The sequence below is a fragment of the Phaethon aethereus genome, assembly GCF_964289735.1.
Source record: "Phaethon aethereus genome assembly, chromosome: 3".
In the NCBI taxonomy this organism is placed as follows: Eukaryota; Metazoa; Chordata; class Aves; order Phaethontiformes; family Phaethontidae; genus Phaethon; species Phaethon aethereus.
In genome coordinates, this window is record NC_138576.1 from 82,606,226 (window position 1) to 82,632,597 (window position 26,372).

The 26,372-nt window shown below is 45.3% G+C and overlaps 1 protein-coding gene across 1 annotated transcript in view; it reads right to left on the reverse strand.

Annotated features, from left to right (window-relative positions):
* Positions 1-10,140: 10,140 nt before the first annotated feature.
* CAPN9 (calpain 9) overlaps positions 10,141-26,372 on the reverse strand; it is a gene marked incomplete at its 3' end in the record, with an annotated part of 29,714 nt that continues 13,482 nt past the window's right edge. Inside the window, exons 9-20 of the mRNA XM_081998469.1 lie at positions 23,306-23,466; positions 22,432-22,589; positions 21,568-21,776; positions 20,938-20,974; positions 19,330-19,410; positions 18,777-18,834; positions 16,755-16,819; positions 14,342-14,410; positions 12,860-12,938; positions 12,085-12,201; positions 10,995-11,053; positions 10,141-10,167 (exon numbers count right to left, since the gene is read on the reverse strand). Coding sequence (XP_081854595.1) covers positions 10,141-10,167; positions 10,995-11,053; positions 12,085-12,201; positions 12,860-12,938; positions 14,342-14,410; positions 16,755-16,819; positions 18,777-18,834; positions 19,330-19,410; positions 20,938-20,974; positions 21,568-21,776; positions 22,432-22,589; positions 23,306-23,466 — 1,120 coding nt within the window. The remainder of the gene's footprint in view (positions 10,168-10,994; positions 11,054-12,084; positions 12,202-12,859; positions 12,939-14,341; positions 14,411-16,754; positions 16,820-18,776; positions 18,835-19,329; positions 19,411-20,937; positions 20,975-21,567; positions 21,777-22,431; positions 22,590-23,305; positions 23,467-26,372) is intronic.

Sequence of the window (26,372 nt, forward strand, 5' to 3'; positions counted from 1 at the left end):
AAAGGCCTTCTCAGTTGCCAAACACACCTGAAAAGTATCCTTCTATATCCCACGGGTGTCTCAGGACACTCACACATAGTGGCAACAGAATTGATGGGGGACAGGACACATCCTGGCTGTGCGCACATGGTGGCCCTTTCTCGGGGGAGGGCTTCCCAACTCTCAGCAAGGGTGGTAACCAGGGCCCTCTCTCCCACTACTTCTGTGCACTGTGTTTCTGGCAGGTAGCTGCTGCCCCAAAATCCTGCGCTGGGAAAACAGCGGTTTATTGTGCCTCCAAGGGACGGCAGACCCAGCATTGAACGCATGCTCGTGCTGATGGCTGGCAGAAAGAGAGGCAGCACCTCTGAAATGCCTGTCCGTGGTGCGCACCCGGGGCCAGCCTTGGAGCTGCTTTTGGATGCACTTTCTACTCATGGATCTATAGCTTTCTGTTTATTTTATTTTTAACCTCCTTTGCAAACACGGCTAAATACCCTGCCCCGTCCTCAGAGATGGCACGAAGCCTCTCCTCTGACGATGCCCCACGTAAGGTCAGTTTTGTAGCTCTCCAGGTGATCCGCAGGGCAGACCCCCTTGGGCCAGGGGGGCACCGCTGGGCTCCGGGAGTCACCCACTGCCGAGCAGCTCACCCCAGTACAACAGCCAGCAGGGCCAGCTGGAGCAGGGGAGGGCACCGTGCGCCGCCAATGCCAAAACGTAGCTGGCATGTCTAATTTTAGCCTCAGGAGCACTGAAAGCCCTCTTGAGTTGCAGCATACCTTGATAAATCATCTAAATTGATGCTGCTTGGCTTAAAGCTGGATTTCAGATGGGAAAGGCTAAGTAAGTGCTGAATTTTAAACATAATTGTGACTGAAGCTGAAGGTGTCTGCCTTGAGCATACAGTTACCCAGGGTGTCTGAGGCTTGCAGGGACTGGGGATTGAGGGAGACACCAGGAAGAGGCAAAAACGCCTGGGATATTTTTCTTTTGCTGCCTAATGCAAATTTGACTGAGAATAAATCTACGTATGCAATATATATGCAGGATGAAAGCTAGAAGCACAGAAATAAGCAGCAAATAATACCTGCAGAGTGCAGAGCATCCTTCAGGTCTATGGATGGACACCAGGGACAGCTGGTTCCTTGTTTCAAGAAGACCAACCACATTGTAGAGTCTTCACCAACCTACACAGCAAAGGGACTGACTGTAAAAAAAAAAAAAAAAGGCATTTTGCTGAGAGCTCTGCGTTCGCTATTGCCTGCTTGGCCCAGCCACTTGGCCAATATTTAGCGTTTCAAAGGCTCCCATTTAGAGGCAAAACGAGTGATGCAAGTTTAACAGGGCCTTTGGCATGACATGGTTTGTTGATGGAGAGCACCCACAACGGCCAGTTCCCTGCTCACCATGAGGGCACCAGCCACAGCAGGCTTTTCCTTACAGCCACCACTTCCATGTTTCCCACGTGGGCACACACGCACGTGCCTATGTCTTTCCCTTCAGGGCTCCGTGAAACCCATGGAATATTTTTGTTGGCTTTTCAAGCCCAACGTGTCACTGAGTAACTGGAGAAACTGAATTTTCCCCTTGGGACAAAGATGGGTCTGTGCAGAGCAGGCTTGGAGGCTTTGGTACCCTTTCCCAATTAATTGTGAAACTGTGTAATCCATGCATGGTGAGCCAGAAGTTGGCTGTCAGTCCCTTAGGGGAACAACTGCCTCGCTACTGGGGGTTGTTACTGAAGCCTTGAACACAAGCTGTACTACATGTATATAAAATACATGTATATACAAAAAATTTATTATTTATATTACATGTTCTATATAAAGCTTATATACCTAACTTAATATATATATTAATATGCCTCTGAAGCAGTGGTTTTCCATGTCTCCCTCCCTTGTTTGTGCATCTAAGGGATGCCCAAGAGCATGTCCCAAGGGGAGAAAAGGAATACCGCTTAGTTAAAAATGCAGCATTAGAAAACTGATGTTAGGTCTTGACAGGTCTTTAAACCACTAATTCTCAGTCTTGTGGTAGTTTGGTGTTAATGGTTTTTTAAAATGTTGGTTGTCAGTGATCAGGGAAAGTACTAAATTAACAGCTCTGGAGACTTAATTGTCCAAAGGCTTTCAATCATTTATTAGGGAAGGAAATCCCTGCCTGTAAACAAAGCCAGCATAGGGTTATTTCATGTCAGGAGCAGTAACAGCACATCAAAGCATTCAGAAGCCATGAGTTAGGGCCACTAAAATTATCAACAGGGTTAAGACTTCAAAAAATAATAAATTGGGGTTGATCTTTATTTGTATTCTGGTTTCTGAACCTTTAAGGCCCGATCAAATGCTATTTTCTAGATATTCTCTGTAATCATAAAAGCTGAAACTTCCGGTAAAAAAGCTGACAATTCTCACATTCTCAGAGGCTTCTGGAGAAGATGAAATTCTGTGGCACTCACAGCGCAACGATAAAGGCTGCCAGCAAGGAAGGTGCCTTTCTAATGCAGATTGAAATTCTGAGCAGCAGTGGAGTGATTTCCACCCCACATGAGGCACAGAGCATCTTTTCAGCGAGCCCAAATCACGGGCCATGTCTTTCTGCCCTAACCAGGGCAGAGGTACCTTGTCTGGTGCCTCCTGAGCTCTCTTAGGTCCCAGGTGTTGCGTGGTAATGGCACCTTGCTGGAGAAATTTGCTGTGGTCTATGGAGAGAAATAAGGACGGGGCCTCGTTTGCCTCACGCTGCCTCCCTGCAGCGACCCACAGCAGAGGGGCCCAACCACTGCCTACCCAGCCCCTCATGCCATCCTCACCTGGGCGTTTGGGGTGTAAGGTGGCTGCATCCCGGCAGCAAAGCTGCTCCATGTGCACAGCTCTTCAAGTGGGCTTTGACACCATGAGAGGCTTTTGTTACTCACAAAGAGGCATCTGTTTTTAGGCAATGCAGAAGTTAGATGGCTGCCCTCTAGGATATGCCCGGAAGAGCATGAGGTCAGCTCGAATGCAAAATTTATACACAACTGGGAAAGTTTCTTTCCAAAGCCACCCATAGGTGCTTGGCTAATCAGGTTAGCTGGATTTACTGGAGGTCTTTACTATAAAGTAAAGACTAAAAAGGCTAAAAAAAGGAAGCCAAGTATCCCATCCCCAGAAACTGCACATGGATGGCCTCCTCTTTCCAGAAGAACTTGCCCCATCCATCGTTCCTCAACATCAGTGGGCTCTCTGGGACCCTCAGTCTCCCTGACAAACAGGTCTCTTCTCAGGCCCTTCGGGTTGGGGATAGAGCCTTTCCTTCCGGTTCCCAAGGCTTAAACCCATGACCATTGTGACTGTTTATAGCTTGCACACTTTCATCGAACGGGCAGAGGGGAGCAGCACACTTGCTCCCTAGTGGGCTAGGCAAACTGGATTGCCATCCAGTTAAGCCAGACTTGCCATGAAATGTTTGTGGACCACAGTGCAAGCTGCTGAGGGAGCCATTGCTCCCCAGCTCCTTGCAGGCTCACCATGTCACACTCAACCCAGCGCTCATTTACTTTTCTTCATGCTGAGTATATGTCTTTCCCCCAGGGGTTATGCAAACTGCCCTGTGACTCTTTCTCAGCCGGCCAGCCAGCTGTGCACCTCTTTTTGATCAAAATTTTTCTACTGTAGGTCTTGTTGGCTCAGAAAAGTGCTTCGACAAGTTTGAAATTTCCTGCCTTGGAAGGAATAACATCTCTCTAAAAGAGCGTCGCAGGTTCTGCTGGCGAGGTGTTACCCCTAAGCTGCAGAGAAAGTTGGACTTATTAGAGGGATCAGAAACTGAAACAGCCCTTGTTGTGGTAGTACTACTAAAGATGTCCCAGAGCTCCTGGCTCCAGCATAGGACACAGCTTGAGTCACTGCCATTGTGGCACCTTCATAAAGACACTTCTCAGCTTCTGTTTCTTGTGCTCAAATGTCTGCCTACCCCAGTTCAAGAAAGTACAGCATATATGATGTCTTTGTGAGAAATAAAGTCAGACACTCTTCAGCTGAGCCTGGTGGGACAGAAAGCTGAGCTGAGGCTGCAGCTGATTGCAACTCATCCACTCCCCTTTCCCAGTGACATGAAGAAATCCTCCCTGAAATGGAAGAAATATTTATCACAGAATCACAGAATCATTAAGGTTGGAAAAGACCTTTAAGATCATCAGGGCCAACCATCAGTCATTATGCATGCTTTCACACTGGAGAAGAAATCTGTGAAGGTGGAAGTTTCTGTACAACAGACCCTCGAGTTTTGTCTCCGCTCTCCTTGAACTGTGTCCTGCTAAAACTTTCAGTGAGCTATTTATCAGGTAAATATGTAAACCAGCTGTCATCATATCAAGATATGGCGACAGTGACTGAGAGCTTAATTGCTGACCCCATTTCTATTTCGGTCACTTGGTGTGTCCTCTAGGAAATGAATGGGATCAGTCATGATAAATCCATTCTCTGTGGCACCAGATAATCTCTTTTCAAGCTGGAGCAGATGCTGAGATGCTCACTCTGGCAGCCTGCTGCTGGATTGACCAAGGGGGTTGTAGTGCAATGCGGCTGCATCCCCGAAGACTTGTGTTGGTGCCCCCTTGTACCACAAATGGCTTTGCTACACCGTGTTGTGCCCTAAAATGCCCTGTGGAGGTATGGCACATTCCACTCTTGCATGCTGCATGGAAAGGATGCATCTTTCTAAAGGTCCCACAAATTCCTGGATGGCTGACAGCCTTTGATTTTTGGGTATTAAACTGATGCAGAAAGGCCGAGTGCATAACAACTAGAGGAGACTGGAGAAACGTAAATGTTATTTGGATTTCTCAAGGGTTTTGAGCCCAGTTCTCCTATTTCTGCTCTAATCATTGGGATATGAGATACTGTGGTGTGGTGGTAGGGGTCTTCTCAGGTCCCTATGCTGGAGCTACTCTGCAGTGAAACAAAGTAGTCCTCTGAGAGCTCAGGGATGTTGGAGGGAGTATATACGTATTTAAAAGTATGATTTGCTGGTCCTGCTGGTCAGACAAGATTACTTTCCATAAAACACTTAAACATCGAGAGGAGCAGAAACTGCAGAATCCCAGCACTGGGTGCCCTGAGTGCTGGGCTGGAGAGCTGGACATGGCTTTGCTCTTTTTGCTCTGGACACAGATATGGCCACAGCTGAGGAGGCTGGAGAGCCAGGTCTGTGCCCTCAGCTCTCCACAGGTGGGCATGGGCTGCCACCCCCTTGAGCAGCAAAGACAGCTCAGCTTGGACCCTGGCTGCCAGAGCCCCTTCCCAAAGACTTGCACATGCAATCACCCTCGCTCGCGTCCTGGGACAGACCCTGGCACAGCCCCACGAAACCATGTGTGCCTGAGCACATGGTTCCCCTGAAGGGGAAGACATGAGGTCCAAAGTGGGGAGTGCCATCCCAGAGCAGCGCAGCCGTTTTCCCTTTGGGCAGTTTGTTTTCACTGTATTTGTGTCCCTGGGACCCAGCTGCTTAGCAACTGGATAAAATTGTCACAAAATGCTGGCAGTGCCCTCCTTACCAGGGCCGGGGCCAGGCTGTGTCCCTGGGGGGGCATGTCTGCCAGGCAAGGTGGCCATGCGGTGCTCATGGGAGGACCTCCATCTCTGTCCCTGTCCCGCCCAGGTGGCTGTCCCAAAGGTGCGAGGGAATTTGTCCATGAAGCATGGCAAACGCTGCACTGCAGGCAAGGCATGCAGGCAGCTCCCCTAACGCCTGCCGGCAGAGTAGGTGCCACCCCAGGGGCAGATGAAATGCGGGCACTCTTGATCACAACGCCTTGTTGGATCTGGGTGGATACATACTTCTTCCTCTCTGAAAGACCAGGAGGAAAAGCACGCTTGGAGTAGTCTCCTGAAGTATCTGATAATTAAAATAGTCACCATTCCCGACTGTGTATTTGGGGGAGATGGGGCTGAATACACCATCCTACTTTGGTTCAGGGCACTTTAAACAAAAACAAAGGAAAAATGGCAATGAAGATTTATGGCTATATATTCTTTGGGCCAGAAGAAGAACAGGCATGTGACTGGTGCCTGCTGCTGTCCTTGCCCTGTTTGACTCCTCTGCCTCTGCGGATAACACTCAAAGGGGTATCCAGGCTACCCAGGAGGCCAAACCCAGCTCGGCAGAGCTGACTTCCCTTGAAGGGCCACGCAAAGGGCAAGGGATCAAAATTAATTACAGTTTTTAGGAGGGTAGTTTATAACACACTTGCCCTTATAAGTGGCTGACGTGCAAAAGATAGTTGTTGGCAATTGCTGACAGCTTGTGTGTTTACCTCAATCAGCAAGTATTTGTAATTAATTTTTAAAATGTTGAAGTTCCAGCCTTACTGGGAACATTACAAACTGCCCTCAGCACTCTGATGTGCTTCCAAAACATACACTGCCACGAGTCAAAAAGGACTCAAATATTTCAGGGGAGAGGCAGGGGAGAAGTGGGGATATGATGCAGTTGAAATGAAAATGATTTAGATAACTCGGTATCTATTCACAAATATTTAATTTCCATGACTGGAAGCAACCACAGCTGTTGTAAACGGGGTGCACCGCTACATCACTTCTAGCATGTCTCTTGTCTAATGCCACAACACCACAATATGGAGGCTTTGCCAGCAGCGGGGTGCCTAGGCTTCACTTTTTCCCTCCCCTCCCTACAATGCTCATGCACCCGCTGTGCTGGCACATGAGTTTGTGGGCCCTCAAAAAGCCGAGTGGGGATTAAAATAGGCCTGTGAAGAAAATATGATCCTCTGAGGCAAGTATTGCTTCTGGAGACTCAGCATTGCTGAGCCATGGCCTGGGAGCTTTTCAAAGACGCATGGGATACTTGTGCCCACACTTGTGCCCAAAATGTTTATTGACAGTTTCTCTCTCTCTTTGCATGGAGAAAAGACATGCAATTTCAGTATTTTTCAGTTTCTTACATTTTTATGGCAGTTCTTCATGGTAGTTTTCACTATGTCCCTTCTGGCCTCGGCAACAGAGTGGCTGGGAAACCTTCTTGAAGGCAGGAAGATGCCATTGCCAAATCTACCATCAGAGTGGTTAGGGTGGTGGAAGCAGCTGAGCTCAGGACAAACTCCAAATGAATCTCCTCTCAAAAGGCTTAGCCTTGAATTGTGCTGTTCCTTTAAATTCAGAAATGTGCCGTGTCTCTGAGCACTGCCCAACATCTTGGGGAGCTGAGGCTGCTGAGAGGGCACAGGGGAGCAGAGGAGAGACAAGCAGCACCAGGGCAGCAGCCAGCCCCCGCTAACATCTGGCCTGAGGCTTTAGCAGCAGGTTTTAGAGAGATATTTTTGTTTCTGTGAGGGAGTGGGAGAGCATGCTCAGACTGCAACCCTGTAGCTAAGTGATTTTTAGTTTTTTCCAGGAGCATAATTATGAAAAATGCCTCTCGTTCCCCATTAATGTTGCTATTAGCAGGCAGGCAGGACTCACAGCATGAGCCAGTTCTTGCTAAACAGGGTCTGTGCGTGCCACATTAGGGAATGTACCACTCACATGGCTTTCAGAGCGTTCTAAGTGGTTTGCCATAGCTCCTGTAATGGTACAGAGCCAAACACATCTACATCTCATGTCAGAGAAGGCAGCAAGGTCTAGCTTTAAATTCACGGTCCTTGATTAAAAGAAAAGAAGACCAGCAAGGCCAAACATCTGCTTCTGGGCACTGAGTTGCCCTCCTGCTCAAAGACCAGGTGGGTGCAGTGCTGTGAAGGACTATCATATTCAGATGGGGCTGTTCAGTCAAACGTCTCTCACTCGCCCACTTAGTCACTCACACAAGCAGTATAATAGCAGACCGAAAAAAGACACCTTACCAGGGATTATAAAAGCTTCCATCTTCCCATGCACTTACTTCTAACGCTGCTTTTCCCTTTTTAAGGTGAGCCTTACTCCAATGCAGAAAGAAAATGGTCTAGCGCATTGGAAAAGGGGGAGCAGTTGCTGTCCTTCAGCTTGATTTTAGCAAGGCTTTCGGCACAGGCACCCACAGTACCCTTAGAGCCGATGTGGTGAGATAGGGACTGTGCTGCAACAGACCCTGGGTGGCCACGGGCCAGCCCGGTCGTATGTACAGGTTTTCTTGTGCTTGACTCCCCTTTACATGCACCTCCGCTGTGGCTACGGGTGTTGTGTAAACCCCAAGGTAAGATGGGGACTTGGCTCTCTGCAGAGAGCTGGCTGGCCAGGAAAGAGGCTTGATTTGTAAAGGACTCAGATGTTAGCCCTCAAATTCCTTGTGATACAGTCAGCAGGCAACTGCTCCGAGAAGGCAGAAAACATCTCAGGGTGTATTTTTCTTACATGCATAAGTTTTCTTCTAGATGCAGAGGAGATTTTTACTGATGCCCCATTGCTCCCACCTCAATATTTATCACTTTCTTATATCAATCCTGATTCCCCTTAGACACTCCCAGCTCTGTGTAGAGGAGCAGAAAGCTACGCTGTCAATTCCAGGCATTGAGACATCTCTTTTGTTCTGCATAGCTTGTGAACAATGCTATGTTACAACAAATTTGTATCCACATCTAAGCTCGCACCATGAACCAATTAAGGACCTGTGATTTTTTTGTTTCAAGTATGTGGCTGAATGTTTATAGGACAGTCTAGATTTTAATCCAAACGTTCAGAAATTTAGACATCTGCCTCTCGTGCTGTCAAAAGGGCATACAATCAGCACATCTGAAAATCAATATACCTCGTGGGGCTGAGTACGTCAGTTAATCAAATACTGCAACCATTAGCTTTTGCTCAGCTTCCAGTTAGCTCCAGAGCATTTTCTGCATAGTAGCAAGATTATAATTGCTAGAGAAAAAGAAAACGTGCATTTTAAACATCATGATCCCTATGTTTTTTCATTGTTTGAACTTCACCTTTACTGCAGCTTGATTTTCCTTCCGGAATTGCTCATTAGGTCTAAATCTAGAGAAAACAAAACCCTGGCTGTCTCAGTGATCCTGGACAGTAGGGAATGCAAGGCCATCTGTTTCGCTCCAAGAAAGGTTTCAGAAAACAAATCCAGATAGTTGATTCATTATAAAATAGACGTAATTTATGAAGATAATAATGGAAACAAATCCTATGAAGACCTCTTAAGTCCCTGGCTACTATTACTGTTATTTTTTAAGTGAGCACTGGCTACCCACATCACATGAATAATACTATGTAAGTCACAGATGCAAAATAGCAATCGCTGCAGAGATCAGGACCTTACCCATGGGTACATTTAATTCATCTAAAATGGTTATAGTTGCTCTTCTGGAGCATGGTTGGTACGGGACACAATCTCAGAGGAAAATGGTCCCACACAAGAGCTCGCTGTCTCGGGAGCCACATGTTTCGCTGAAGATGAAGGCAAGCTGTGTGCAACTCTGTAGAGACTGGCTTGTGGGACATACTCTGGCCGCAAAGCAAAGTGTGTAGCAGAGGAACTTTGTTGGTAGCAGAGGAAGGGCTAAGGGAAGGTGAGATGCAACAATTTTTCCCTAAATTAAATCTGTGATGAATGTCAAACCTTAGCTTAAGCATCATTTTAAGGAAGCCTGGACCAGGGACCTATGTCATAAATATTCAAGGGCAAATTTTCATCCATATGTTCCCTAGTCTTCCTTTGTTTGCAGACCACCAGACTGCAATTCATGTGGCTACAACAGGGGACTTGTTATGTAGCCACACAGCATGCCTGGAAATAAATTCCAAACTGAATGAAGTTTTACACAACCTTAAATTTTCAAACGCACCTTACAGTAATCTGTAGCCAAGCAGCAAAAAAGACTTTTAATTTTACAGCACACACAGTCTGTACTATACTGAGACTAAATACAGTCCTATTTCTTAAGAACCTGTGGTCACTCAGGGGAATCAGTTTCAGTGTGCTTGAGAGGTGTGTGCGCCCCATCCAAATACCTCTCACAGTAACAAATCCAGTGTCAGGCTTTACCAAAAATAAAACCAAAATGTGATCTAGTTGTTGAACTCATGAACAGGGCTGGAGACCAGAAAGGATGGGCAGCATGCATGTTCTTCCACACAAAATCTCCTGGTAAAGTTTGCAGGCGAAGGGGACCGCAGCTGTTGGGGCAGAAGTCTCAGCAGCAATGTCACAAGAAACTCCCAGTATCCAAGTCAGACTTCTTCAGATGTTCATTGCCAGGTTGATAAACTAATAGCGGAAGAAAGATCAACTTTACAATAAATGATTTCAGGCCCTTCTCTCCCTCCCTTTCCCCAAATGAAAGAGAGGTGTTCAAAAGCAATGCCTTGCTCTGAATTGACCCCGCACAGGGAGGAGGATCTTTGCTTATGAGGCTTTTATGTCCTGTCACTAAGGAGAGACCTCAGCCAGCATTTGCTTCTGTGTTTGGAGGGAAGGAGGCAGCGTTCTCCAAGAACTAGTTGCCGATAACAGCAGTGATTTTGTTTGCATCCCAACAACCCACATGAGCTCCCACATTTGTTGTGCCAGGGAGTTCATTGTGCCTTGCCTCAGGAAAATTTGGGTTAGTGTAAAATGAGAGACAGCCCACATAGGCAACTGGGAGACAAAGAGAGCACAAGACACAAGAAAATAAGAAGCCTGTGCTGAGCAGTGTGAGAAACAGATGATGGACATGCATGGGAGAGGCTGATCTGATCTCCTGAGGGATTGAGGAAGGGTGAAAGACCCTCCGTCCCTGTCTGCTGCTTCCCCTTTACACCATCAAGAGCTGGCACCCAAGGAAGGAAAAAGCAGAGAATCTAGAAAGGGTGATGGGAAGATGTTGATATGGCACAGGGCAAGGAATGAAGGAAATAGCATGGAGGAGGTGTAATCGGTGCATGCGCTATAACAACCCAGCCCTGCTGAAACCTATGGCAAATGCCCCCTGTGCTCTCATGGACATAGACATCACCTGAAGTGTCATGCAGAAATACTCCAGTTCTTACAAGAGGACAAAGCTCTAGAGAAGACCCACCATTTTGTCAGTGTTTATGAAGCTGTGCTCATACCTCGCCTATATTCAGGTTAATGAACTCCTTGTTTTTCACACTCAGTGCTTGGAATACTCCTGAAATGAAAAACAGGACACCGGTGCTATAAATACACCTCATTCATATTCATACACGAGCTCCCCATCCCATAACGATGGGTGACCGTGCCAAGGAGAGGGAGAGCCTGGTGCAAAGGCGGATTGCTTAGGATTGCTTGGTGGTGGTAGCTGCTCTGACAAAACGAAGTCCTTGCAAAAGGAAATGTCTTGCTGACTTAAGGCCTTTGTGCGAGTCTCACTTCAGAACTTGACTGAAAGAGTGTGTCCTGGATGTGCTAAACAGTCAGATTTGGATGATACTACAAAATGAAGCCAAGAAATTGGTGAGGTTTTTAATATCTTAGTTAACTATTCTTTCTCAGCAGTTTAATACATCTATTACCACAGATTGAACCAGAAAGTAGAGAAGAACAAAGCAAACAAAACTAGGCAAGAAAGTTGATTTTGCTTCTCATAGAGTGAGTTGCGTTTGATTTGAATTTGGAGCCACACTAATGGTCACTTCAGCATTTATACAGCCATTTTACCTATTGCTACAACTGATGCTCTGGAATGAGACTGACCCTGCACACAAATGAACTGAGACCTAGGGTGCCTCGATGTACAGGGAACCATATCTTCAGTCAAAAGTGGACAAGTTATGTAAAAGTTACAGGAGATACCTGCCCATACCTGCATGATGATTATCTCTTTGCATGAGGCAGAAGCAATATTTGAACCTTGAACTTCTGTGATCCCAAATTAAGCTTGTGGGTGAGCCACAAGAAAGGCTATAACATGGACTTTGCCAGCATTCTTCACATGCCTCCTACATTGCTGCAGAGTTTATGAAACAGGCTGTATTTGCATGGGGAAATTTTCCATTAGCAGGAGAACATTTTTCACTTTACAGGAGAAAAGCCATCCTAAAAGCAAATACTAACACAGCTCCTTTCTCTTAGCCATGTACACAGTTGATCTCAGCTATTGTGCAATATGCTCAATGACAGCCGAAAGTGGAACATTTTTTTTTCAAAGGGGAAGAAATTCCAGAGGAAGAAGATACTCACGACTTGCATTCTCTAAGCGAATTAAGCAGTTCAGAAAATCATCAAATTCAATCTGGAACTGTTCGTCAGAGTATCGGAGGACAATCAGTTGCAGCAGGTAGTTGTTGAGTTGGTATCCTTCCCAAAGACACATGCACAAAGGAAAAGTGAGCAACCTCATAGGCCAGGGAGGAATCTGCAGATCTCTACTAAGTAATCTTGAAAACCAGTTAATTGGAGGATACTCTGTGGCACACATCCATCCAGAAAGCAATCTGACCATGAAGTTCTTTAAGCTTGCAATGAATAACAAACTTTGAACAAGAAATTTTGCAGTCACATGCACTTTTTGATGTATGAGGGACCATTCCAACTCCTTGAAATTTGGAGGGATTTCTGCAAAACTAGGTACTTTAATAAAAATAATTTGTGATGAAATACAAATGCACTGACTTGCACTTCATAACAACCAGCTTACTCACTGTTCCTCCAACTCTTGAATGGAGATGGACTCTGAAGTGGCTTGTTTCAGGGTCTAACCCTGCCCATGTGCAGCCTTGTTGAGTTTAACAGTGCTCAATAAAAATGTAAAGATTGCTCTGGCTGCCCTGCAGGGTTGGGCATACCTGGGGCAAAATTAGTCCACTCAATGTCTTCTCTAGGTGCCCAGGTCCTCTCTGGAGTTTAGACCTCCTCTCTGTTCAGAGGCACCCAGCCTGAGTAATAGGTTGAAGACCTCTTCATCCACAACCAATCTGCCTGATGTTTCCCAGATAAAATGCAGTGCTTGTCTTACCTGCAGCTTTAAGGGCACTGCGAAGCTCATAGGAGGACATGGAGCCAGATTTATCAAAGTCAAATTGAAGAAAGATATTCTGTTATGAAAGGAGCACATAGAAAGGTCAGTATTTGCATATGAAAGGGAGCAGAGATACGGCATAGAAAGGCAAGGTGTTTATCTCTAACTGCATAGCATAAGCATGTAAGAAAGCTGACAAGACTTTGGTCTAGATCCAATCTGAGTTTGTAACTGAGGGCAAATCGAGGTCCCAGTTCTCTTTGTCATATGAATAGGTTGTTGTAAAACTTAAACAAGTACTGCCAAACCCAAGCATTCAAAAATAATGAGCTGCTCTTCATTAAAAAATCCATGATTTTTAAACAAGTTTTATTATCTGGGCAGGACATATTGGTTTTTGTCTTTTAATTTTTAACCAATGCATTCTTTTAATCTCTTTTTATGTTTTTCTCTATAGTTCTGAAGGTTAGAGACAAATTGTTTAAGATGAAGTTAAGGTTGTGTCTTACTCATTTGCTTCTAGGTATAAAACATCTGAACAGCCACATTCATGGTACAACCAAGAGAACTGGTACAAACAGTTTGCATTTTGACCTAAATATTAAATAATTATTAAGCTGGAGTTAAATTCCATCCTTTTAATGAGACGACAAGCAGACCTCTCCCTTGGAATATGAGTTATGTAGAGATGTCACATTCAGCTTAAAATTTTCCAGCAAATATACATGCAAATCTTCCTGCAGGATACAAGGATTTCTCAAGCCCCCTTGTTAAAAAACAATGCATCCTTTGTTAAAAGCGATGTGGCATTAGTACCCAGAAAAAGTGTTTGCCATTTCTGATGGGCTAGCCAAGAAGTAGAGAACTGCATATTTTGAATGCTTGGGAGAAGCACGAATTCAGAAGAAACTATTAATGACCATGAGGAAACAATTATGAAGTCTTTATTTGAATATTCTGTCTGTGGCCTGATTCTGCAAGCCTGCTTATTCTTACCACCGTATACAGTGTCAGGGAAATCTGTTTAAAATTAGAATCAACACTTTTGCGGACTTCAGTACAGTTGACTCCTGAGAGATCAATAATGGAAATGCAGTGACTTCGGAAATTATTGTTTCCTACTAGTCATGAATCATCACTTTCTTCTTCTGTACAAAAGCAGGAATGGAAACTCCTTAAGTTTCATTTTGATTGGCTTGCTTATTAGTGTCTGTTGCATTCTTTGTCCCAAACATAGTTGATTTGCTTACAAAAATCTCTGTTATTTCCAGAAAGCCATTATGGTTTAGCATCATGGAAAGCTAAGAATGTCTTTGACTATCCAAAACAGGCCCCCATACTTTTAAAACATTTGTTTTGAGTTAAAATTCGTGGCTTGTAAACACTCCTGTCTCCATTTTTGTCTGTGCATACATAATAAACTATGCAGGAAATAGCTAATGGAATGGAGAAACAAATACAAGGAATAATGTCACCTACTATCCATTTCTTCATTTTTTCCCAGAAAACTTTGAACTCACTAAATTCCAGTTTCCCGTTGCCACTGGTCTGGTAATCTGAATTAAGGAAAAATATTTGTTACATGAAGGTCCAAATTCTGTTTGAATTTATCAGCGCTGTTCCTTTAAGCAGAAAATGTTAAGTTGCCTGGAAAGCCTGTGGTGCTGCTGAAACTGATATTGGGATTTCTATGAGGTGCAGCTCGAGCAGTTACAGTCATGGCTGTGGCTGTGATACTTGGGGAACATTATGTGATATAAAAACACAGCTGAGCGATGCAGGCTCCACAGGAGAAAGAAAGACAGATTGTTCTAAGGCAAGAACAGCTTTGGATGTAAATGAGGTATAAATGATTCAGAGAATTAAATTACCTGATTAGAACAAACGGCTACTGTACTTGAAGGAGTTAGTCAACTGATGTGTTATTCAATATTTTTATCTAGAGACCAGGTTCTGTTGCAATGGCTCAACCAAAATTAATGGAAGTTGTGGGGTGAGGCTGGCAAAATCTGGTCCTTGTGGTCTGAAAAAAAAGTCTGTATAGCAGTTCTGAGAGGCAGTGGTTAGATCTGCCTGGCTTTTGCTCTGCCCGAAGTGTTGAGGGTCTAAATATCGTGTTACTGAGTTACCGATGTTGCCCAAGTACAACCGACTTGCAGGATGGGGCACTTGCTCTGAAATGCTAAATAAGGAATGGGCCCATTCCCCTTCCCCTTTCCATCTTACTTGCCAGGACAAAGCCCTTGCTCAGATGGACACTAGCTCAGTGAGCATTTAGAAAGGTCAAAGCATGCCAAGTGGCGTCATTTAAGCACCTACACTGGTGACATTATTAAGGGCACCCACAGACTCCAAGGATGTTACGCCTCCTGCAAGAAGTCTGTCATATTACCCAGCCAGGTTCCTCTTCCTGGGGCCATGTAGAACTTTGCCCCCTCTCTGTGCCACCGCTTGGTGACTGTAGCCAGGGCATTTGGTGGTATATGACATGGAGGGAACTCTCCCAGTGCTGGCTCGGGTTTGCATTTGTGTCATTTTGCTCCTCCATTGTGCTGCAAATACCATGTCCAGCGTGGGATGGTTGTGTCCGCGTTCCTTGTGCTTCCAAAGCAGAGGAAGAGATGTCTCCCCATTTATTCAAAACTATGCAGAGATTTGGTTGGAAGCATTGTAAATCATGGAAACTATTTAGTTATATCCTAAATAGTAAACCTAGGACTGCTGCCACGCTCCTGGCTCTGTCCCAATACCATGTAAGGATGAGATGTGAACATGCACCAGCTCACTACTGAAGCTTGGTTTTTAAGGGAGGAAATTTAGCACTGGTCCCCTGTTTCTCATTGCATATGCATGGTGGCTGATCTGTACAGAATTTTGACATTATGGACACAGATTTAACAGGATAAAGTTTTGTCTGTTTTGGTTTTCTGTTAGAAATGTTTGAGAGGATGTTACCTCTGTCATGGACTGGAGCAACAAAAGCAGAAGATAAGAACTTCTCAGCTGAACAAGCAAGACATAAATGTAATGTTAGATATTTGCCTTGTTAGGATTGTATCTGTTTTGTCTTGCATGTAACAAAATCGTCTATCAGAAAAGCATACTGCAAAAAACAGCTCTAACTGAGGAGAAGCTAGGAAAACTCAACAGGCACCAGAACGTTGCAAAGGACAAATCTGGTAGGGAAGCGGCAGGGCTGTGATTCATCTTACCTAATGCCTGAGCAGTCATCTAGCATCCCTCAGTTAGGCGCATCCAGAATGAGCATAATTACACCATCCTTTTCACTATCTGCGAAGGAAGTCTAGAAAGCTAGCTTAGATGTAGACAGCTACACCACGAATGCCTAAATTTGGACAGACAACTCTCACCCATGTGTCTGCTTCCTGGAGTTCCAGGATCTAACCGAAAGATCAGATTTTCTGTCTTTTTGTCTGGTTGTCAAAAAAACCACAGCTTTGATACCAGTAATTTTCAACATTCTGCTGATTCTGTATTTCTGACCCATAACTTGCATGCAAAACTATGGTGAATTTAACCCTCCAGAAAACAGACTTTTCTTGAGTTATCTCTTCTAGGCCTTTTTCATATAAATCACAGCTTGAAAAATGCACTGTTCTATACAGAAGTAATTTGAGATTTACTTTTAAAAGTGCTCAGCATTAAAGCATCTGCCTCTCAGTCTGCAGTAGAAAATGGTCTGTCTTGAAGCTCCTAACCCTAAATTTCTAAAATAAAGATCAGGATACAGCTTTCACATATTTTTTTTTTGTTTGGTTAGTATTCTTTCATGACATTACCACATCAATCTCTGATACCCATGACAGGTAATGCTATGGACACTTATATTTGGTATTCACTTAGCCTCACAAGCACTTATTCAAAAGGATACATCCATAAGAGAAATGATATTTCGGCATGAAATGAGACTTAAGTTCTTGAATTTGATGCTCTTTGCTGAAAAAAGACAATAAGAAGGAAGTCATTGGGCAAATCTGCCTTTTATAAACTGAAAGTAGAGAATACAATTTCATAAGCACAGATAGCTGGCTCTTTGTCTTCATTGTAGGAGGACTGGTGCACTGGAAGATGAAGACAGCCCTCACTATAGAGAATCACAGAATCAGTAAGGTTGGAAAGGACCTTCAAGATCATCAAGTCCAACCATTAATCCAGCACCACCATGTCCCCTAAACCATGTCCCGAAGCGCCACATCCACACATTTTTTGAACACTTCCAGAGATGGTGACTCTACCACCTCCCTGGGCAGCCTGTTCCAATGCTTGACCACCCTCTCGGTGAAGAAATTTTTCCTAATATCCAACCTAAACCTCCCCTGGCGCAGCTTGAGGCCATTTCCTCTCGTCCTATCACTAGTTACTTGGGAGAAGAGACCAACACCCACGTCGCCACAACCCCCTTTCAGGTAGTTGTAGAGAGTGATAAGGTCTCCCCTCAGCCTCCTTTTCTCCAGACTAAACAACCCCAGTTCCCTTGGCCACTCCCCATAAGACTTGTGCCCCAGACCCCTCACCAGCTTCGTTGCCCTTCTTTGGACACACTCCAGCACCTCAACATCCTTCTTGTAGTGAGGGGCCCAAAACTGAACACAGTATTCAAGGTGTGGCCTCACCAGGGCCGAGTACAGGGGCATGGTCACTTCCCTACTCCTGCTGGCCACACTAGTTCTGATACAGGCCAGGATGCTGTTGGCCTTCTTGGCCACCTGGGCACACTGCCGGCTCATATTCAGCCAGCTGTCAACCAGCACCTCCAGGTCCCTTTCCGCCGGGCAGCTCTCCAGCCACTCTTCCCCAAGCCTGTAGCGTTGCATGGGGTTGTTGTGACTGAAGTGCGGGACCCTGCACTTGGCCTTATTAAACCTCATACAGTTGACCTCAGACCATCGATCCAGCCTGTTCAGATCCCTCTGCAGAGCCCTCCTACCCTCCAGCAGATCAACACTTCCACCCAGCTTGGTGTCATCTGCAAATTTACTGAGGGAGCTCTCGATCCCCTCATCCAGATCATCAGCAAAGATACTGAATAAGGCTGGCCCCAGAACTGAGCCCTGGGGAACATCACTTGTGACCAGCTGCCAGCTGGATTTAACACCATTCACCACAACTCTCTGGGCTCGGCCATCCAGCCAGTTCCTCACCCAGTGAAGAGTAAACCTGTCTAAGCCATGAGCCACCAGTTTCTCCAGGAGAATGCTGTGGGAGATGCTGTCAAAGGCTTTACTGAAGTCCAGGTAGACAACAACCACAGCCTTTCCCTCATCCACTAGGTGGGTCACCTAGTCATAGAAGGAAATCAGATTGGTCAATGAGGACCTGCCTTTCATGAACCCATGCTGGCTGGGCCTGATCCCTTGGTTGTCCTGCAGATGCCCTGTGAGCACCCTGAAGACGAACTGTTCCATGATCTTCCCCAGTACAGAGGTCAGGCTGACAGGCCTGTAGTTCCCAGGATCCTCCTTCCAGCCTTTCTTGTAGAAGTCACAGTCCAGACAGAAGAGCTATTTACTGAAGATGTAACAGGAAATATTGTCCTTGTTCCGTAAATCAGGAGATGAGGTTCAGAGAGTGACAGGTTTCCCATTGTACAAATGGCCTGTAAACAGGGTCATGAACTACGTCCAGGTCTTACAAGTCCCAGCTCAGTGCCTGTCTCCACAGCAGAGCAGTAGTGCAATGGAGAACTGGCCTCACTGAGCTGACATGGATCATGCTGGAGGCAGGGCAAACTTGTGGTTAGATCATGGACCAGATGTTTTCCTGGCTCTGCCCCGGCTGGCTGGAGGACACCAGGCAGGAGTCGTAACACAGCCTTTATTTTTCTATCTGTAAGTGAATTTAATGGCAGCTTTTATAAAGTTCTTTACAGCCCTTAGCGGTTATCAGCGCTTACTTTTTTTTAATACAGCATTCAGAATATATTCAAGCTCTTCTGCAGTTATCTCCATGTCCTAAATTAAAAAAAAAAAGTGCAGCATCTGTTACTTGAATGTTTCTGTAATCAGACATGCCAAAAACCTCAGAAAACACAAAAGTCACCCATCTGTACTTTATTGCAACTCGGGAAAAAGGAAGCATACAAAACCCAGAAAAGGCTAAAAACTAAGGGGCTAGCAAAATACAGGAGTGTTGCTGTGCATAAGGCTGTCTGAAGGAGATCTCAAGCAGGAACCATTGATTCAAAGGAAAACAAACTGCAGCTGGACACTGAACCAAGTAGGCTCCCTCAGAGACTGAGTTCTAGCTTTGGTCCTGCTTGCTCACCAGGGACTGCACCTTTCTCCATCTAGACATAAGGCATGGTGACATCTGGTGCCCAAACAACACACTACAACTAAGCATACTCCCAAAATATGTCCTTGTCGTTTCACCTGGCCCTGAGTAGGAGCAGAAGTGTCCTCCCTCTTTCTACATCTTACTATGACCCACAAGGGTTTTGCACTCACCTTGCCTGAAATCTGCTCAAACAATGCCCGGAACTGCTTTTCTTCTTCAGTTTCTTGTGGGCTTGGGGTTGGGTTTAGAGGCTGCAACATCAACCACACAAGTCATTATAAGAATCATAAACATGACATTTCTCCTGCATATAGCCCCTCTGTGCATCAGGGGACCTTAGTACATCTTAAAATAAGGGTACACATGCTCCTGAACATTGCTAGACCTGACGACTACCAACCATCTAGCTGCCCAAGGGGAGTCTCACCCCCTCATTTCCTTTGCTTGAGCGATTGCTTAGTGTGCCATTGCCTTGGCTATGTCAAAACCAAGAGCACCTGTCCTGGAAAACTCCTATCCTCTCATAGCACCCCTGCACCACTCTGCTTCCCCAGTCCTTGAACAACCACAGGTCTACTTGGCTCTTTCCAGCAGCATCATCCAGAGACCTCTCGCCCTTCTTGAGAGCACCAGCCAGAGGTGGCTGCACTTTGACATATTACCCAGCGCCATCCTGAGCCTGGAAGCACTCTCAGCTGGCTGCCAGCTGAGTGCCGCAGTGCCTTCGCAGGCGTGTAGAGTCCAGGCTTCAGTCTATGCTGATGAGCAGAGAGATGCAACAGTGTAGAGCCACTGCTATTAGTTGGGGTGACCGTGTGAGTAGAGGGAGTTCTTAAGCCAAAAAAATGGGGAAAAAGAAAGCAACAGCACAGCACAGGAAGCAAAGAATCGGACTTTGTTTTCTCTACCCACAGAAGGTACAACATGGATGCTATTTAGCGAACTGTCACCAGAGTGGCCCTGGTGACACTGCTTGGCCACTTACTTACACTTTTTTTGACCATATGTATGTTCCTCACTTCCTTCTGCTTAAGTTTGGATGCAGTCCCTTAATGATAATGGGACAGGTGAACAGATGTACTTTGCTACTGAACATGGCCCTGAGATCCCAGAAATGGAGACGCACTTGTTAGCTGGTCCCTGGAGGAGAGTTTTACTAAAGAGGGACACATGAGATCTTGGCTTAGCTTCTTTCCGTGGGAAGGCATACCACAGTTAATAGCTTATTTGCAGGTTTACATTTAAACAGGAGCCGACTCAGTCTCAGCTGCAATTAGTGCTTAGCAGGCAGACGAGACCATTCAGAAACAAAAAGAATTTAATCATTTCAGCAGGCACATTCATGTATCAAGCGTTCCCTCCCATGCCCTGCAGAAATTGATAAGTAAAATAAAGATATTTGTATGCAAAATGAATGTAGGCCTGTGGACATTCTCTTGCCTCTTATTTTTTCATATTAAATAAAATTTTAAAAGATGTGAATGGCCAGGTGCCTCCCTGGTGCTATTGGGTGTGCTTTCAGCACACCCATGGTGGCTGATACCCACCTCTGGTGCTGGCTGACTGCCTTGAAGCTGATGCAGAAGCATAACGATTATGATTTTGATTGTTACAGCTTTTTTACCATATTCAGCAGAACTGACTGTTTCAGTCACATATACAAAGCTGGCAATTGTGTAACATTCCTGTGAAATGAATGTGTTTTAGCCAAAGACAGTAAAAATTTGTGCCATCTTCTGCTGAGCTATTCTCTTGCTGTTTTAACTCTGTAGACTTACCTCAGGGAGATCAATGGCAACGTTTTCATCTAGATCCCTGGAGAAAACAAAACCTTATTCGGTATCTGAAGATATTCAACCTCTGCTTGGGGTGGAAGCTTGCTTATTACATTTTCCAGAGATGAATGATAAAACTGCATTTTTTTACCGAACAGATTTAGATAAAATAATCAGACAATTGGATTTTTGCACTGTTTAAATTTTGGTATAAGCCCTTAAAACAGACTTTAAGCAAGACTTAGGGAGGGCACAGCTGTGCACACTGTCTGCTAAAGAATTAATCTCATTCTTTGTTCATTGCACACACGCTTTTTCCTCAAAACCCTTTTTTAATGTAAAATTGTCCTTTGGACAAACTTTGGGAGGAAACATACACTGCTGCATTCACAGATTTCTGAACAGTATCAGGCAGCTAGCAACTCTTCCCACAGATTCACCATGGCAAGCTCTATTTGCCCATCTCGTAAACTCCTCTCCAAAGAAAAACCAGGTTTAGCAAAAATGGGCAAATGCAAAAAAAAACTTCAGGAGCTTTCCATGCCAGCTGCCCAGCAGCCAGACGCAACCCAGCAGCCACCAGACCCACGCACAGGCAAGCACTGGAGGGCTTGGGGCTCACCGCTGACTTACTCAGTGATGGCTTTCTTCTCAGAGAAAATCCTCAGGCAGAAATCTGCCTCCTGGTGCGGTTCAAATGTGGTCGGAACAAGAATGTAATCTCCTGGTGGCAGCTTGAATCGGTTAGATACTTCCCTTAAATTAATGTAGGTTTTGCTCCTGGCCTTGGAGGGGTGGTACCTGAAGAAGTCTTTGCCCAAGTGTCCGTCTCTGCCAGGGCTCTAGGAGAGGAAACAAAGGCAGCGCTCCACTGGCTGGGGTGTGCTGGGGGCCATCCTTACCCCTTTCCCAATCACAGATCCAAACTCTGCCTCGCACAAGCCTCTCCACCAGCTGTAACCCTGACTCTCATCCCTTTACCCAGCTGCTCACAGCAACCTAGCTCCCACCTTACGGCAAGGACCTGTTACTGGTGGTCCTTTCCCACCCAGTATAAAAGGACTCTGGGGCATTGTCTTCCTACTTCAACGTTCCCTGCCATTAAATATCACCATCCCAGGTGGGGTGTCACAGAGCAGTGACAGCAGATTTGCCAATCCCAGCTTCACTCAGGGACAGGCACCCCTGTGTGTGAGGCACCCCAAGAGTGTCATAAGAAGGAACGTCCCCTTTCCGGGAGCCAGGCAGGGGATGATAGAATCACGAGGCCAAGGAGTCTATCCTGGGAACCCATGGTCCCACAGGGACTCCTAAATCCTCCTCTGAGAGGGCTCCATCCCAACCACATCAAAATTCTCTGTGGAGCTTAATGTAACTGAAAAAATTATTTTAAGAGCAAGGGCCCTAAAAATACACGCTGACTGGTAGGGGTACAAACCCAGAGAAAGACGCTAATACTGATAGTGTGGCTACTGTGCTGTAAAAGCAATAGAGTACCTCATAAATAGAGTAGCCGATGGTTAGCATTTCAGCACCAAGCTTCTTGAGCTTACGGCGATCCTTTTGCATCAGTGCTGCTATGAATGTGCAGTCATCTTGTCCATCATCTTTCTCTGTCAAATGTAGCTTGATTTGTGGATTTGTCCAGAAAGTCTCTGCCAATGTAAAGAACACCAGAGAGTTTCTTGCTTCAGAATAATAATACCACCACTACTTCTACTAAAAAAAAAAAAAACCAAAATGACAAAAAGGACAATTAAGCTGAGGTTTTGCCCAAATTTAGTTTTTCCATTAGCTGTCAAGCTTCTTTCCACTAAGCTCTGCAGAAAATAAGCCAAATGCCCAAATCCTTCATGGAACTAGGTGTAGAAAATATTTTAGGCCTGATATTTTATTAAGTTACTATGGTTTAAATAAAGTTGTCAGATGGGATTTTGTTAAAAGTTAACATAAGATGTGTTAAAAGCACAGTGATTCCATAGTGCTAGTGCCAGTCTGGAGCAACACGGTTCAGATCCATGATGCTACTTCAGAGCCACATAAAACATGCTGGCTGAGATGGATTTTTGTCTCGTTTTATACCTACTGCTGCAGTTTAAGTGACTTATTTGGAGCTAGTCCTGCTCAGGCAAATGTAAATGAGAGGCAAACCAGATCCAATGAACTTGAGAACAAAGAAAGCAACTCTTTTACCTCAAAGTCTCAAGTGGGACCATATAAACATTTGTCCCTTTGGCTGGTTCCTGCTAGCTGAGACTCAGCTGGCCAGGCCTGCACCCACAGTTCTGGCTATGGGGTGACAGGAGAGATGGCTGAGGGTGGGTAAAGACTTCAGTGCCTGCTTCTTATTTTCAAAGCAGTATCTATTTACCTAGAAAATTTCTACATCCTCCTGCGGTGGATCCCCGTACCCAGCTCCCCTGGTGGATGGTCACCTCCCACTTGTGGGCAGTGCTGTCTTCCAGGGCATCTGGAGTCAGGTTGCAGATCTCAACTTTATCAAAATGCACTTTGAAGTCTTCAAATTTCATCCTGAGCGAAAGACATGGGAAAGAACAGGCAGTCATTCGCTTCAGTGAAGGATGCCCAGCAGAAGTATCTACTCTGCAGAGTCTTGGGGTCAGATTACCAGCTCGTGTGGATCTGAATAGTTTCAGTGACTGTGGAGATATGCTGGTGTACACCAGGGGAGAAGCTAGCTCTCCTCACTGTGGTGCAAAACACAGGCAACCTTTTTGTCTGGGTCTGATTCTGACATCTCTTACACCTTTCTTTTTACATGATAAGTCTTGTTGATTTTATTCAGTTACAGTTGAATATAAGAGGAAAAGAAGTGACACTCATGCAAAACCTATGATTGAAAGAATTATTTCACCAACACCATCCTGGCCTTAATGGCTGCATCTGTATTGCTGAAGAGACAACCAAAGGATGGCAGGCGTCTGTGCAGGAGCAAGTCTGCCTACAAATCAGCTGTGTGTTCAATGCCAGCTGCATGAAAGCACTACAAGGGACACACGATGATGGATTAGCCAAGCCTTAGTATGATCAGACTGTCCACACTGCAGTTAAAGTCACATTTGGGCCTCTGCTAAAGTGCCTAGGCTCAAGTGGCTCCCCCTCACCTCCTCTATGGGTGCCTGGGACCTTGTCCTAGCAAAAATATACACCAACCACAAAAGACAAAAAGTGCGTTTGGTCTTCAGTAGTGGCTCCAACCTGCCCTTGAAGGTGTTATAGACACTGCTGCCTGCTACTGTGTCATGTAGCTTGCACTACATATATTTTATACCCAAGGTGGACACATATACATGGCCATGGGAAGGAGGAAGAAAACGGCACAATATGGATGCTTTTGAGCTGCTAGGCTAGGTTGGTTGAAACTAGCCTGCTCAGTATGCTGAGAAGCAGATAAGCCATGTGATTTTATCTAGCAAGGAGAAGGGCAAAAAGATACCAACAGTCCTGCTGGCCAAGGAGCCTGGTGTTCAGGAGTGAACAAACAGCCAAGAGAAGGGACAGCCAGAGCCAGGCACCACTGGGTATGGTGTGCAGCCCTCAGCAAACGGAACAGAGCAGAGAAGCTGTCTAAGAGAGAGCAGCTTGCATAGTGGGCACTGAACGGGCAGGAGGCCCATATGCTCTAAGGCTGAGAGTAGCGTTGGTATGCTGAAGTTCCTTCTGTAAAAGGGAGAGGTATTAGGCCTTCCTGAGGGCAATTTAACATCTAGAGGTGTCCTCTGCTCTGAATCGCTATCTGTAAGAGCCGTTCTCTCTCCATGGACCATAGAAATAACATACAGAAATTGATCTCCTCCCTAGCATGAACTTCTATAACTATCCTTTTCCTCCAGTGGCTGATGCCTAACAACAAACGGAGTAAGTAGCAGCAAAAGGTCTCCAAGACCACATATTTATCCGCAGCAGCTAGCTCCGTTTTTCTGCTGCATAAGAAATAGATGTCTGTGGTGGTATTAATTTTCACTTGCTATGGGCCATTTTACAACTTGGTTTTAGTGTGGGAAAAAACAGCAGAGTTTGTTTTCCTGAGCTCTGCCCTTTCTTTTTGGCTATTCCCATGTATTGCTAGCCCTAGGCACTGCTAATTCTCATTTTGATGCTCAGTACACTAGAGCAGGGGCAGCAGAGCAAAATCTGTCTCTAAGTGGCTCAGTTTCCTGGCTACACTGTGCAATTTTGGGCTCTTTGGAAATGTGCTGCAAAGCAGCTGAAGGAGTTGCACTTTACAGATCAGATTTGGCTCCTAAGAGGTAAAACACCTGTTCTGACTTCCCTAGGGCTGTCCTGCATTTGTACTGGTGAAGGGAAGAGCTCTGACGCTCTGATTTTAGGAAGGAATGGACTAGGGTGAGTGAGAAGCTGATTTCTTAGCCAAGAGCAGGATGCCTTCTTCCCAACTAGTAGAAGCATCTAGACAAGACGAATCTGAACCGCTAATGTGTAGCCAAAATATCTTTGGGGTAGTTAATGAGGTCAGCAGGCCCTCAGCATGTTACCATGATGATTTTCTTCAGCCCTCACAAATCCGGAGAATAAAAGGGACAAAAGGTCTTATCAGACCATGTTTCCCACCTTAGCAGCCTTATCCCATGTAGTCCTCTACAGCTGTGCTGCCTTTTTGCATTGACTGAAGACACTCTGACGATATGACACTCATCTTGCTTTAAATGTTCCATAGCTGTTGGTCTAATTTTCCTCGCTGCACTACCCTTCCTCCTAGTATTCCTGTTCTACCTAGGATGAAATCTAACACAATACATGAGAATAAACAGTTATATGTCTTCTTCCTTTTCTTCTCTTTCATTTAACAGAAATGAGCCTGTGTAGAAAAAGTGACCATTGCTTTGTGTGCAATCAGCACATGGAATAAACTGGGTCCAAAACCTGCAGCACATTTACAGAAGTTGTTCATGAGTACATAGCAGGTTTCCTGGGCTACCTTTCAGCTTCCAGACACATTAAGAAATGACGTACGAAAAGCTTCCTGACTGTAAAACTCACTATTAAATCTCCTGCAGTAGAAACTGGTTGTGGTCAACAAGGACAAGAGCCCCTTTGCACCTTACGTTATTTGCTAAGCCCAAAGATAATGCATGTCATGGAGAACATGTTTTGAACTCTTGAGGACCTAATTACTTTGCTACTCACTATTTCTAGCAGCAGGTTTCAAAGTACATCATAAAGATTACCCCAGCTTTCCAGGGAAGCAAGCCAAGACACCACCAGGAGTGGTGAATAGGCTGGCTGAAGGTCTTCAGCTGCAGAAGCAGGAATATAGCTCATTTGCCATCTCCTCAGCTAAACTGCATCAAGAACCACAGCAGGAGCAAACTGAAAGCTGGAGAGAAGCAGCTATGTTCGTCTCTTTCCTCATCTGACCATTTTAATGTCTTTAGGGATACATCACATTATTGCTC